The sequence below is a fragment of the Dermacentor silvarum genome, chromosome 1 (genome assembly GCF_013339745.2).
Source record: "Dermacentor silvarum isolate Dsil-2018 chromosome 1, BIME_Dsil_1.4, whole genome shotgun sequence".
Classification (NCBI taxonomy): Eukaryota; Metazoa; Arthropoda; class Arachnida; order Ixodida; family Ixodidae; genus Dermacentor; species Dermacentor silvarum.
Genome location: NC_051154.1, coordinates 386,394,710 through 386,409,874, shown reverse-complemented (window position 1 = coordinate 386,409,874; position 15,165 = coordinate 386,394,710). Strand labels below are relative to the sequence as shown.

The 15,165-nt window shown below is 47.2% G+C and overlaps 1 protein-coding gene across 1 annotated transcript; it reads left to right on the top strand.

Moving 5' to 3' along the window:
- Positions 1–6,986: 6,986 nt before the first annotated feature.
- Positions 6,987–14,902, top strand: LOC125942461 (uncharacterized). The gene is made up of 2 exons (XM_049660642.1): positions 6,987–7,524; positions 14,699–14,902. The coding sequence occupies exons 1-2, from the start codon at positions 7,307–7,309 to the stop codon at positions 14,781–14,783; spliced, it is 303 nt and encodes a 100-aa protein (XP_049516599.1). The 5' UTR covers positions 6,987–7,306; the 3' UTR covers positions 14,784–14,902.
- The last annotated feature ends 263 nt before the right edge of the window (positions 14,903–15,165 follow it).

The window sequence follows — 15,165 nt, the reverse complement described above, 5'->3', positions numbered from 1 at the left end:
GTAGTTAGCAGTTTGTTGGTAGTTGGCCCCTGGCGCGGGTAAAAACCCTTTGATTGAAGTGCAGACGGGTAGTCGCACACCGCCGAGGTTTCCGAGTGTGGCTTGTCTTTGCGGTGCAAATTCCTATTCTACTGCACTCGTTGGGCTTTGTCTTTCGGTGCTTTACGTAACGACAACATGCGTCCGTTGAGCTCACGAAATCCGTGGTACCCGGTCTTGCAACCTCATATCATCTCGCAAACGTTGGCTCATATCCACTACGCGGGATTGGCCAAGAAGCAGGCGCTTTCAACTATGTTTAATAGAATTTGAACAAAAACTAAATTTGTATAGCAGCAATTAGAAAAATACCATGGACAACTTTAAGATAAAATAATTTTGACCTAAAGAAGGGAAATAATGGGAATAATTCATAGTTATAGAAATTCATCAAGGTACTCTTTTTGTATCCTTAATGAAATTGTAAACTGCAAGAAAAGCATCCTTGTGGTTGTGTCCCAGTGAAGTCGCCCCAAAACAGAGAATGGTTGGCGAGGTTAGCAATATAGCCCAAGTCTTCTAAGCGAAATTTTAAAGAGTTTTCTCTCTCTTAAAAATTGGCGGCGCGAGAGGAAAAATTTAGTGCTCAATGAATTCAGGTGCATTGAAAAAAAAAAAAAGAAAACGTAGAGGGGACACAGCGAGACTAGACCTATGTAAGTAAAAATTTAGAGGCGGTATACGGCATCTCAATTTTGTAAAGGAAACTTCGAATTGCCTTGAAGGACACCGATTATTATTCCACGGTAAACAAAGGTGGTGGAAATCAGAAGACAATTTTAAAATAGATGTTGCGGAATTTTGCGATAGCGCAAGAAAATCTAACGGGTTGGAAACACGGTAAAAGAAGCAGAAACTGCGTACGCAACCTCACTAAAAGCAACCTACACGTGCTACTGCCGCTACTAGGGTCAGGGTAGGGTGGCTAGTCAGGGTGCGAAAGGAAGTGGTATCGATGACGATGGGCTCCTCTTTGGCTCGACTCGGACCACGTGCAAGTTTGTGCGCATGCGCAAGAGAGGCTTGTGAGATTCTTTCCATCCACCAGCTCGCCTTACCACCGCCGAACCGTGCCCCCCCCCCCCCCCCTGCATTGCGAGGGTTGAATGACACCCTCGGTGATTTGGTGTGACGGGCCTTTGTGCGCGCTTCCCCTTCTTGGGGGACTGTACTAAGAGGGAGGAATGTACCCTTGTTGGCCGAGGTCGAACAAGAACCTTACAAGACAGCCGGCTTAATTTTGTTATGCCATTAGGGGCTGTATAATTTTTTTTCGAGAGAACTATTGTTCCGAAGACAATTTTTTCTCCAAATGCAATAAAAATTAAAAGAAAAATAATATCCTATAGGGTACGTTTCACGGTTATCACGGTTATTTCAAGGTTACTGTATTTTGCACAAGAACATCACATAGCACTTGCCGCTTTCAAAAACGAAAACTTGCTTCACAGCGCCCAGCGCAAGATAATGCTGAAATGTATTCTTGCAAAGTAGTATTACTTTTATAGTTAGAGATGTTCAAAGCGTGGCGGCAATGACGTTACCGGTCTTCAAGTGCACGAAGCAAGGAAAAAGCATGCCTTAGATATTCTGGCTCTTGGTACAGCGGAATGCAGTAACTGCGAATGCCCGTAATTACGAATGTTGTATGGTCATGTCAGAACCTTATTGGAGCTCAGAACTTTGTCGCCGTGTCATGAAGCGAAAGCACTGAATATTATGAGTGCGTAATTATCACTTTTCGACTAGTTTTCTCATAGCAAGCAACAATCCTTGTGAAGCAGATGAGTTGAAAGCTACAGTTCCTTTGTTTTCGCGTTGATGGGACGTCCTATTAGAACTCTTTTTTAATTTTTTTTTAATTTGGGGGAGCCGTCCGCAGGATGAAGGTATGAAAGCGTGCGAATAGGCAAGCATTTTTTATACAGTAAGGACAATTTCATTTTATTTCACAGAATAATTTCGCAGAAATTGGACACTTGCGGAGTTCAGATTTTTTTGGTCTTCCACCTGTGCACTTTCTCAGGTCCACACAATTGCTCTCACTAAGCAGCAGCTGTATTTTGCAGCCTTTTGGATGTTTCAGAGGCCGCGTTCCAGCACCGTGTTACTCTTAGTTCTGGCTCTTTTTTTTTTTTAACAGATACCACGATGCTACTGTGCAGACACGTTCCAGCTTAGGGCGTGCTATTTATATCGCGGAGTGTACGGACCTGATTATCTCGTCACAAAACTAGTTGGTGGCCTTCCAATAGCAGTGCGTGGTAAGGGCCAATTTACGCTCCAGCCGCACCCCACACCGCCCGCGCGGTGTGGGGTGCGGTGGATTCCGGCGTGCTTGCAGTTTTGTTTGGTACGTTTTATATGCCTTCATTATCATTTATTTCGCACAATCACCTGTTGTCGAGGGGGCCAAATCGAAACGCGCCAAGCGTCTCAACGCCTGCGAGAAATTCATAAGGGCGATCTATGGCGCTTGTCGATGCAGCCGTTCGTGGCTTCCTATATCGGGCTTTTGTGTCCAGCCGTCGGCAAATCCGTGTTACTACGCACCATTCCCAGTCTGGCTGAACCAGCCCTGCTTGTAGACTCCAGTAATAATTATATGAAACTCTATGAAGCACCGATGTCGATGGCCACGGCGATAGCAAAGCCCCGCTAGAAACGCAGCCATCGCTTGAGGCCCAGTCGCCGGTCGAGGGGATGAAGTCCCTTGTACTGTTCTTCGTTTGAAGGCGCCGGGCCGTGAAATTACGTCAGGAGAGGTGGTTTCAGTGGCACGTCACGTGGGACGTGTCGGTTATCCTGGAGACAGAGTTGCCTGCTGTGTTGCATCATTTCGTGCCCCTTTGCCTTCTAAAGGACATTTTACATCTTTCTGCAGGGACTTCTGGAAGGTAGCGACAAGCCTGCAAGTGCAGAGGGATGAAAACAGTGTGAAGGTGCTAGAGATAATTGACAAGGTCAGCTGCCTTTTCTGTGCACTGCAACGGGACGCTTGATTTATTACTGTTCGCACATGTGTATACAATTGCGTAGGGCGTGCAGTTGGGGGCGCATTGATCACGACGTGCGTTAGGGCGCCTTAATACGAAGCCAGGCTTTCCGTGTCTCCACCTGCGCCATATTGGTTCTCATCTCTGCGGTGCTGCCCTGGCGCGTGTACGAAAGCCGCCGTGATTTTGGCGAAATCCTCCGCATTTTGCCAGAAAAAGGGCGTCAGAATTTGGTGTTCGGTTTGGTAATATATCCACTAGAAAGTTTCGAACACAAAATTATGTACTTACAAGAAAGTTTGATTCAGTTCTTATCCAACTACAGGTGACCGGAGAAATGATTTTTCTCGGCAACAACTGCGCCAATGTTGAAGAGGTTCGTCTCATGTAAAAGTAAATTTTGCTCACTGAACGAAATACATACGCACGCACGCATACATCAACATACGAACACGCACATGCACGGACGCACACGGTCACCAAAACAATGCACGAACATACACATAGAAATGCCCCCGCACGCACGCACACCAATAGACATGTCCGCACATACACACAAGCACGCACGTACTCATTGCCCATTAGCACACGCACACATGCCGTTACAGACGCAAAAACACGCGCATACACACAGACACGCACAAGCATGTACATACAAACACGCCCTGAACGAACACGCGCACTCACAAAAACGCAAAAGCGTGCACACGCACGCATGCACAGACCACCACCCGCTCACGTACGGACATACACACATTCATGAACCCACATTGACACATAAACATGCATAACCTTGCCGGCACCACAAACACACACAAGGACTCGCATGCACACAAACACGCGTACACACTCAGGTACAGACTGCGTATTTGTACACGTGCACACACATACACGCTCGTATATAGATACATATGCACGCATACGCACACGCGCTCAAGCACGTAAACACGCACGCCCTCACAAACACGCGCACAAGCACACAAGGGTGTACACACACGCCCACGCCGACAAAGCGAGCCGAAGACACGTTGAAGGTAGGCGTACGGCAAGCATCAACAGCAGCACACGACCGCACCAGAGAGAACCAATATGGCACCGGCACGTTCGAAAGGTGGCACTGAATGGATCAAAGAGTTCCTCCACCCTGAAAGGCGGCGCTGTTATCGAGGCCCCGTAGCGTGCGTGCGTTAGTTCGGCCACCAGTAATGTGTGCGAAATGAATGATTGAAATGAATGATTGAAATGAATGAAACCTTGCTTTTTCTCGCACACACACGCATACTATGACTATGACTGCTATTTGACTGCTATGACTGCTATTTGATAGGATGATTCCCACTACACGTGCATAAGTGGTTTGCACTAACGTCATCGCGACGGCCATATTGGAGTAGTATTACCACTGCGAGATACTGCGCCTCAATTCGATGCACTTATTTTCACCTTAACGCCACGGAAAATCTATGAATTGCAGGAATGTGTCTGTCACTGTGGCGCCGCCTCACTGGCATGGCCGCTCCATCGGCCTCGCCACTGCCTGCCTACTTCATGCCAGCATATGTACCTGTGCAGTGAGAGGCCGGTCGGGCTTTAGATACTATCGCGACATAGGCGTATCTACCGGGGGGGGGGGGAGGCAGGGGGATCACTTGCCCCCCCCCCCCACTTCTGAAAGCGGGCACTTTCGGCTGCACGCCGGAAAGTCCAACAAAACTACAGCTGAAGCAAAATTTTCTTAATGGAGTGGCCACGTAAGTAATGCTTTTCTTTACTACGTATGACAATCCTACTTGGGCAGCGGGGATTGTCTTTTGTGCCTCCTTGTGACGCGCTGTTGAAAACGCAATCGGCTTGCTATATTTAAAAGTATGGCTTTTTCGGCTCGTTGGTTAGATACATCAGATACATCGGATACTCGTCCTGTTCTCTCGTTGTTGTCCGTATCTTCTAGCGCTATGACCCCCTCTGTTGCTATATTTAACCAGCGGGGGAGGGAATGGAGAGGTCCGGGTAAAGTATTATAATCAGCCACGCCCAACGATTCGTGTGCCTTTTACGGCACGAAATCGTTGGATTATCAAATCCTGAAACTGTTGAATCTCTGCCCAGATATAGTCTACATAGCGTTTCAGTGTCAGTATCTTATCACCATCAGAAATCTAATTAAACCACTTACAAGTCTAACTGTCGAATGTAATTGTGTAATCAAGACTTATCGTAGATATTTTCGTGAAAATGACCTTGGTCGAACGTGTAGAGCCATTTCAATTCTAATAGAACACTGGACTGAAGCTTTTCTAAAGGCATGTGTTACTTCTGATATTTTCTATTTCGTGTTCAGGCCGTTTCTAAATAAGAGCTACACTATTACACGTTTCCCGGCAGGAGAAAGAGCAGCAGATATTTTACATTTTGAAGAAATGAAAGCCACTTTTTGATGACGCGTACTGAAAATTTGAACTGTGTCGGTTGCTTATGTGCTCGAAAAACTGTTAATCAATACTCGCTTTTTTCCGAACGCTTTCTTCCGAACGCTTTCTTCTGAACGAATGTGTTTTTCCGAACGTGAAAGAAGCCCGAGAAGACACGCAGAATTGCCGCGCGACTGGCCACTCGAGGCACTTTGCGTGTATTCACGGGCTTCTTTCACGCTCGGAAAAACACTTTTATGTAGCACGTATTGAGCACCAGAAAGCTGTATTGGGAGTTTTTCATGTTGCTCTACAATTTTCTCATTGACACTTTGATAATTAGAGCACTACTTCTCGAGTTAGATAGTTATTTACAATTAGGTAATTAAATTTCAATAACGAAAAAATTATTGGCGGCTACTCCATTGTACAGGAAACAATACGCACTAGGCTTGCTTCGCGTAACGCCGTTCCTCTTCTTTTAAATCGTGCTACGTGATAGCTGGGACCACTGTATATATATGTACCAACTACGAGAAGTAGTTGGTACGCCACTGTATCGAGAACTATGACAGCTTTCTCCTGAAGTAAGAAGGAAATAATTAACGCATGCGCTGTTAGGGATGGTAGCGCATGCTGCGTCTGTAATGCTGTCGCCCTCTATTAGTGCTTATACATTGACGTGATATGTAGGAGCACAGAACTTTGCGATTGCGCAAGATCTCATGCTGCGACAACCGTGCGGCCCTACAGTTGCTCCGTAAATGCATTGGTGGCATCATCCTACTACACTATACTAGCCTGACTGTAGCTCATTTGCTAGAGTAGCCGGCAGCAATGTAATCACTAATTTATGCCTTTCGTCGTTTACTTTGCGAACAACAGCTTGACAGTTTCTGGTGCTTGTGATTTATCTATCAGCTTTTTATCCTGCTGCCGTGAAATATCCGTTGTTCCATATTCCGTAAACTGCAAAACGTACATACATTAACACAATAAAGCTTTCCAGGAAGTGCGTTGCGTGTACGTACAAAGCTCCGCGGAATGACGAGGTATAGCAGGCGTGGAAGGCAGTAGCAGCATTGATACAGCTATCTCGTTACTTTTTGTTCAAGCACAACGTCGCGGCCAACGCATTACACAGCAGCCATAGAAGTAGAATATGATTGGTGGCTAGAATAATAGCTGCATCCTGCCCGGATAAACTGTGCACCATACGATGGCGCTACTTATGAGGCTGACGAAATCGGGAAAGAAACAATTTATGATAACCTATGAGAAGCCCCTTACTTTTCGAAGCGAGATCAGGACGCCTTAGAAGGCGTAGTTACAAAGGGAGCTCTACCAAGGACGAACACGCATGTGCTTGCTGCGGTAAAGCTACGCGAAACCATGGAACACGTTTTATTACAATGTGAGGCCAGAGGAGGCTCCTCTGGTATCTTGAGGTTTGGGGGCAGGAAAGTAGGGAGACCACAAACAACGGAAGCTTGCAAAAACATAGTTCCCAGTAATGGTTCAAAACTTGTATGCCTGGAATTCTTTGTTTTATGTGTTTTCTCAAAATTATAGGTAGGAGATTAGGAAATATAAGAATAAAAGTTTGGTGGCGCCACCCAGCACCCCGTTTCAAAGGGGACGCTGATAGCATCTCTCCATCCATACCATCCCGCCTCGTCTACGGCTCAGGTAACACGGTAAACGTAGACGGACAAGTTCAAACTCTCTTTCGTTCGTCCAGCTTCATTTACCTATTTTTTATCATTTGTCTGCTTTCCAAGATATCGGGACGGCAGGTCTTGTTTACCGGACACACACGTAAACCTATTCTTTTCCACGCAGACCATTACCTATGAGGCCATGGCATTTGGACGTTTTGCCAGCATTGACATGTCCGTGACGGTTGGCCTTGTTGGCCGCCTTGACCTGGACAAGCAGTTGTGGCTCAAGCCTCGCTTGCCTAAAGACCTTCACTTCTTGTTCGGTGGATGGACTACGAGCGCGAGCAACAACCTGCTCAAATACAACTGTCGCGCCGCCAAGTGGCGCGTGATGGTCAACCGCCACACCACGGCCAGGTAATGTGATCCCTCAACAGCAAGGTAAATTGTTGTAAGTGGCGGTCACGAGGGCGAAATAGTGTAGATTGTTTCAGTCACAGGTTTCGCACAGTTTGTAGAGAGAGGCAACGCGCTAGAAAAAGTCGCCACTAGCTGAGAAACCCCCACGCACAAATATTTCGCAGGTACACGCTGCCGCGTGTAAAATTATGGGAACAAGTGATGCGGCCTCGTATTGTTGAAAAACCGCGTCCTTGACAAAACTCTTTTATGTTGGCATTCTGTGACCTTTCATGCACCCATAAGATATATCATTTTTTAGAGTTTAGATTGCAAAATGGTTACGCAGTAGTGGTAAAGAACACGTATCACAGCCGCGGATGTCTTCTTGTGCCCCTCATTCTTCGGGTGTGCACTTTCGTGCTCAGATTGCTGGAAAATGCATGAACGTGCTTTGGAGTAGTACCTATGGATAACGTTGACAAAGCTTCGAGGCCAGATGGCTAGATTATGCAAAGTTCAGCATATCAAAAAGTTTTCGCCGACGTTAACTGTAGGGCGTGCCATGGCATGGCAGTGGTCAGCCAGCGCGTCTATATCGTGGGCGGCTTCAACAGCCGCATGTACCTCCATAGGGTCGACTGCTTCGACGTGGCTCGGGCCCGATGCAGCGCGAAGGCTAACATGGCGTGTGAACGCTGCAACGTGTGCGTCTTCGCTCTCCAGGCAAGCACGATTGACGAAACGCATGCACATTGATATTACCGCAAAGCTAGCAAAACAGCCCAGTCGACGCGAGTTTTTTTGCCAGCTGTACACATTGCCGTGTACTTATATAAGGAACAACTCTACGGCAGCGGCAGTGCTGGTGTAGCAACACTTTCACTACAGTGAAAATTCTGGTCACTTGTTTTTTTTTTTCTTGTTTATTAACATCATCTCATAACACGAAGGGCGGGACAAACAGGCATATACAGCACTCGCTCTGTTCTCTGTCACGTCGCTCGTTTCACAACTGTTATTAGCTGGAAGCGACACCTTGCGAGGATTTGCTTAACCGTAATGCATTAGTGCAGTTGCATGATTCTTTTCACGGAAGAAAAAAATGCTGCAGACCTATTGCAATTTAAAACGCAAAGCGTCGCCGAGTGGAGAGCCGAACTACGTTTGGAATATTCGGTTCAATTGCACGCAATGTTGTGGGCAACCCACAGAACAAAAAAGTGGTATTTCGAATTAAAAAAAATGTCGCAGTTCTGCCCGAAAGGCGAAGCATCAATTGCGGTAGCAAATTAGTAGAGAGCTATAATACGGAGTGGGGATAGTAGGTTTATCGACTGCATAAACTTAGGCACATCCGCTTACTAAGTGAATTAACAAGCGTGGTGTCAGCGCGCACAAGCAAACATAGATTACACTCGATGACCGCAGACAACCACTGTCAAAACGCTGGCGTGCGCAAGCGCGGCCGCCGCAGCGAGCGAAGGTTCGTGTGGTCTATCGCTCCAACGGAAACTGAGCGGCGAAAGCACAGCGCATACAAAGGTCAGAGCCGTGTCGAGATCGCTTTCAAGATACGGTGCGCACGCCAGCCAGCACCGACGCAAAGCACAAGTGCGCCGTTGTTGGCAGAGTAGAAGCTGCCCACCCCGTCCCTCCCACGCTGCCTTCCCACTTTCCTCCTTTCGCGTGGGTGATTGAGTCGCCAGTTCCCCTTGCGCCTGGTTGCATAATACGCATTTGGTGCCGCAGCACAGCGTCGCCCCCCCCCTTCCCTCCCTCCCATACAGAAGAAGTCGCGTTTGCTCTCCGCCGTGCGTTCGCTCTCCGTGAAAGCGCTCGTCCCCCGCGCGCTTTCACTCGCACATGCAGCGCTCGGCGAGCGCTGCATTTTAGCGCTCGGCGACGATTTTTTAGAACCTCACGGCGGCGACAACGACGGTGACGGCGTCGCCAACGGCAGAAATCCACTTGAAGTGTACATATAATTGCTATCGCAATAAAAATTTCGCCACATTGAGTGATTACTCGGTGTACTACCAATTTTAAATGCGAAGCATTACCCGCCGTGGTTGCTTAGTGGCTATGGTGTTGGGCTGCTAAGCACGAGGTCGCGGGATCGTATCCCGGTCACGGCGGCCGCATATCGATGGGGGCGAAATGCGAAAACACCCGTGTGCTTAGATTTAAGTGCACGTTAAAGAACCCCAGGTGGACCAAGTTTTCGGGAGTCCCCCACTACGGCGTGCCTCATAATCATATCGTGGTTTTGGCACGTAAAACCCCATAATTAATTTTTTTGCGAAGTATTTCACGGCAAACATGTGTCACTTTGACAGTATCTATCTATCTAGCTGCCTACGTCTTGGTGATCTCATGGTCGTATCGTTAACATTGGTATTTACCACAATTGGCATACAATGATAAGAGTGTATGACGAACATAAATCATTGGTCATGACATGTGTCATGTAGGTCATGAAACAGCTCCAGACGTCTTGGTGCTCTCATGGTCGTTTCGTTAACTTGGTATGTACCAAAATTGGCATAGTATGACAACAGTGTATGACGAGCATAAATGATAGGTCACGACATGGGTGTTATGTAGGTCATAAAACAGCCGCCTAAAATCGGAATGACCCAGCGAAAAATCAATAACACACAAGAAATCACCGACATTTGTTGTGACATGGGTACTAAGTGAAGGAAAGACTAAAGGATGATGCCAGAAGTCAGTCATGAGCATGACTGAGCAAAAATGACAATGACTCAACAAAGAAAATAACAAAAACTACTGAAATGGATTCGGACGTGGGTACTAAGGGAAGGAAACACTAAAGGATGGTTGTAGAAGCCGTAGTCATGAGCATTACACAGCAAAAATGACAATGACACAGCGAAAAAAGATCAACACTCAAAAACCACTGAAATGGGTTCGGACGTGGGTACTAAGTGAAGGAAACACTAAAGAATGGTGGTAGATGTCGTAGTCATAACCCGCCGTGGTTGCTCAGTGGCTATGGTGTTGGGCTGCTGAGCACGAGGTCGCGGGATAGAATCCCGGCCACGGCGGCCGCATTTCGATGGGGGCGAAATGCGAAAACACCCGTGTACTTAGATTTAGGTGCACGTTAAAGAACCCCAGGTGGTCTAAATTTCCGGAGTCCTCCACTACGGCGTGCCTCATAATCAGAACTGGTGTTGGCACGTAAAACCCCATAATTTAATTTATTTAAGATGTCATGAGCATGACTCGGCAAAAATGATAATGACTCAGCAAAAAAAGATTAACAATCAAAAATCACTTAAATGGGTTCGGATCTGGGTACTAAGTGAAAAAAAATCAAAGGGTGGTGGTAGAAGCTAGAGTCGCCAAAAATGACTCCATGACTCGCCAAAAATGACAATGACTGCGAAAAACGATTAACACTCAAAAACCAATGGAATGGGTTCGGATGTAGTAGTAAGTGAAGGAAAAGGCTAAAGGTTAATGGCCGCAGTCATAGTCATGAGCATGGCTAAGGCTTTCGCCTTAAGGTCTCTTAGGCGTAGCTAAAGGGACTCCTGAGGACTCATGACATGAATGTCATGACATGCGTGTTATGTAGGTCATGAAACAACCGCCTACGTCTTGGTGCTCTCTGCACACTGCTTCGCATAACATCGATTCCCACAGGGCGTGGGATCAGCCGGTTTTTTCTTTGTCTAGGTCTTAGGCTTAAAAAGCTGCTACGAATCCTACAGTGACGCTAATGAACCACGCGTTTCCGCGCCCTCCGCCGTCTCCCGGCGACGTTGTTACTACGCCGGACATCCCTGGCGCCTACGTCTGGCGAAAAATGCTGGCGTAAAATGCATCATGCAGTAATTATTTCTGATCCTATGTAAAATGGGGGATTCCCATAACAAAATCGGAAAGATACTTGTCGAGATTGAGGTCAGGCAATGAGAAAAAAACTGTCTAGTGCTATGCGCTCCTTGATTAGAACTATTCAAGCTATTATACGGGGAAGAATTAGGAGTGAAGATCAACGGTGAATGTCTGAGCAACTTGCGGTTTGCATAAGACATTGTCCTATTCAGCAACGATGGCGATAAATTGCAACGAATGATTGAGGACCTTAGCAGAGATAGCGGAAATGTTGGGTTGAAGATGGCAGAACACAAAGGTAGTGTTCAATAGCCTGCCAAGAAAGCTAGAATTCCTGAATGGCAGCGAGCCCACAGGGGAAGGAAATTTATAGAATAAAACTGAGTTGGGGAGCGCATATGACTGGCATTTCCAAATCATGACCAGGAGCTTATCGCTATCGTTGAGAAGAACAGCGATGGAGACAGGAAGATGGTGGTGTTGATTAGAGGGCAAACGGGGGAAGCCGATATTCCAGTCGACATTGAGAGGAATAAATGGAGCTGGGCACGCTATGCATTGCGTGGGGCTGATAACCGATCTTCTATTGGAGTAACGGAATCGGTGCCAAGGGAAGCGCAGTGGAGGATGCCAGAGAATAAGGAGGTGTGAGGAAGTTGAGAAACTTGCAGGCACAACTTGCTATCAGATAGCGCAAGAAATGGGTACTTGGATATCGCTGGGAGAAGCCGTCATCCTGCGGTGGACATAAAAGTAGTTTGATGATGATGATGAAGATGGAGATGAATTTTGCAAGCATACAATGGTATAGTCGGTCAGTGGATTGAGGGGTGCAAAATATCGAACAAGCTGCCACTAGAAAAAATATTAGCCAGGTTTTTCAGTAAGTGATCGCGAATGTTGCGCTGCTGTCGCAACATTAGCAACAGCAGTACAATTACAAGTAACCCCGCCCCCCTTCCATTTTTGATTTTCTTCTTCGAGCATTTCGACCCCAAGCTACGCAACAGCCTAGTGACCATTACAGGGAAAATTGGCTGAAGCTCGTCTAATTACGTATAAATTGAGCTATTACAGTGCAAGTTCCTGAACTCCAATTGTCGCATAAATTTGGATCTCATAAAAATTAGTTCAAGGGATAATGTATGGTTACCGAGAAGACAGGAGAGACGCAATGCGATATTTTACAGACTAAATATGAAGGGATGCATGAAAAACAACTTCAAACCTACGTGTCTTTTACACTGAGGCTGCAAACAGCCCCCATCGGCAGCTCGCCGGAACTGACGTAGAACCCAGACACTACCTTACCCGAACTATCGGGGCTTCTCGCTACTTCCCTCACGTGGTTTATGCTACGTCATATCCAGCTTAGTTTGTAGTTGCACGACACACCACTAGCGGCGCCTGTCATCTGCTACCGGGCTTTTATCTGTGCACTTGCTGCTCTTACGGCTTTATAGCAATTAGATAGCAACAATATTTAAGGCGTAATTGGGAAGAATTAGGAAACAGGTGACACAGTCTAAATAGATCATGCAGTGGGGGGGGGGGGGACAATGGTGGAATTGTCACTGGAAATTTCCAGTCGCCATAACTACGGTGGTGTCACGTCTTAAGTGGACGCGTCGCAAACACGTTGTGAGTCGCGTATATGAAGTTCATGGGGCGGGCCCGCTGCATTTATGAGGGCAAGTTCGTCGAGCAACCATCGCCAGTGGAGTCCCAGAATGAGGACACCACCCACTCGATCTCAAGAGCAATGACCTCGATGTTTGAAATAAATGCTTTATTTCTCTCTCTCGCTGTATTTTGCGGTAGTTACAAGGCAGGCAGCCACCGTTCGTGCAGCTTTTCGTTTCTAAACTACGCATATACAATTGTTGCAAAACGGTACCACGCTGCGAATTGTCCCCTTGCTGGCCGCATACCCAGTAGCACAGATCCAGTGACCTAGGTTGGCGGGAAATAGGTTCATTGAAGAGCACGACATATGATGTACATTCGTGGTACAACTCGTTAAGCGTTGAGCGGCTGTGCTCGAGGTACCCGTGTGACGTGGGTTCAATTCCGCCCTGCAAAGGAGAAATTTCAGCCTTTTGTTTATTTTTTATCGGTGATGTCAGGAAAAAGGGTCGGATATCCAGAGGGTCGCAGAGCAAAACTGCGTGAAGTAGCACAAGAGTGCTAATCGCACTAATAAACTAATTGTATGCTTGACTAGCTTTCTTTGCCCCTTCTCGCCCGTTTTCATGACAGGTGATGGATAGTCTTTCATCGCCGATGCAAAAGGCATGTGCTATTGCGCTGTCGAGTCGAGGAGTGCGAGAAAGAGAGATTGTGAAAAGGAAGAGGCGGCATTTTGTGCAAACCACCAGATTTCGTAGCACTAGATCGCTACAAAAATAACGCATCGCTACAAAATACCGGCCCTGGGGCCGGTATTTTGTAGCGATGCGTTAGGCTTTATTCTCTACTAGTCTTATCATCCACCACTCCTGGCCGGCTGATCCCGTTGATAACGTGAGCGGACCGTCGCTCTGACCACTGACCAAGCGCGAAAAGTGCGAAAAGGCATTAGCATCGGAAAGGCATCGCTACAAAATACCGGCCTAAAAGGTGCACGGCTCAAAGGGGAGCTGTAGGCACCGTACATGCTGTCGCGCCATAACTTTGTGGCGCCGGGTAGATGCTGTGGTGAAAATTTCGATGTCGCTCCTCTTCTCCCGCCACCCTCTCCCCATGTGGGGGCTTCGGGAGAGGATTATGGGGTATTTCTACGCCCCGGCGGTCCGCTGGTGACAACACACGTGTGTTGTATCAAAGAAGTTCCCAAGTTAGAACTGTTTGTAAGAATACATGCTTAAAAATGTTTGTACCCTTTGGAGCTTATCGTGTCCCACAACGATAACTGCTATCTGCCTTGCTTGCGTTTTCTTTCTTGGAAACTCGGCGCTCGCTACTCTCCTGTCGAGAATGCTACGTCACGCTGATAACGCGCATGCCGTTCGTGACTTGGAAGTACTGGTCTCGCAGCGTTAAAGGAAGGAAATGCGGGCAAGACAGATGAGCCCCAAAGGGTGCCAGCCAATCGGGATGTCGCACATATATATTAGCGAATGCTTCCGCCCAATGGCAAACAGTTACGCAATAAAGCAACAAAAGCTACCTAAATATTGCCGCTGAAATATTAGCCAACAAGTGCATAATTCGTTTGGGAAGTTGTAGAAACCTTCAATTCTCCGCTTCCATCTATCTTCGTCGATGTTTCTGCAGAATTTATGTCTGCTTTTCTTTCCCTCTTTCATTACTGTCCCGATAGCCTCCTGGCCGTGACCTCCTGGCCTCCTCCTGATAGCGTCCTGGCCTCCATGTGCCGTGATCACGAACCTGTGGCACATCTGTGAAAAGGGCACCAATGGACCGCAGCACGTGACCTCGCTACGCAACTGACGTGACTGCAGGCTACACCGTCTCCTGGATGGACTCAGTTTTCGTTGCACCTTTTCTGAGCAGACTCGCCAAAAGGGGGGGGGGGGGAGAAAGGCGATTAAAACTTTGATTTGACAAATAAACTGATGACTTATTTGTTGCAGTGGGAACATTTAGGCACCATTTGCATGTTTTTACAGCGAAGATGTTTTACGCAGACTCTGTGCCGTCGTTGTCGGACTGCGCTAAAAAGGGGCTACGTGACCTAGCGGGAAAGGAAAAGAGCTCAACAGGGGGAAAGGGGTTGGAACGACCTCTTTCACTCTGTGAGAAAGCTGTGAGAGGGTGCAGATGAAA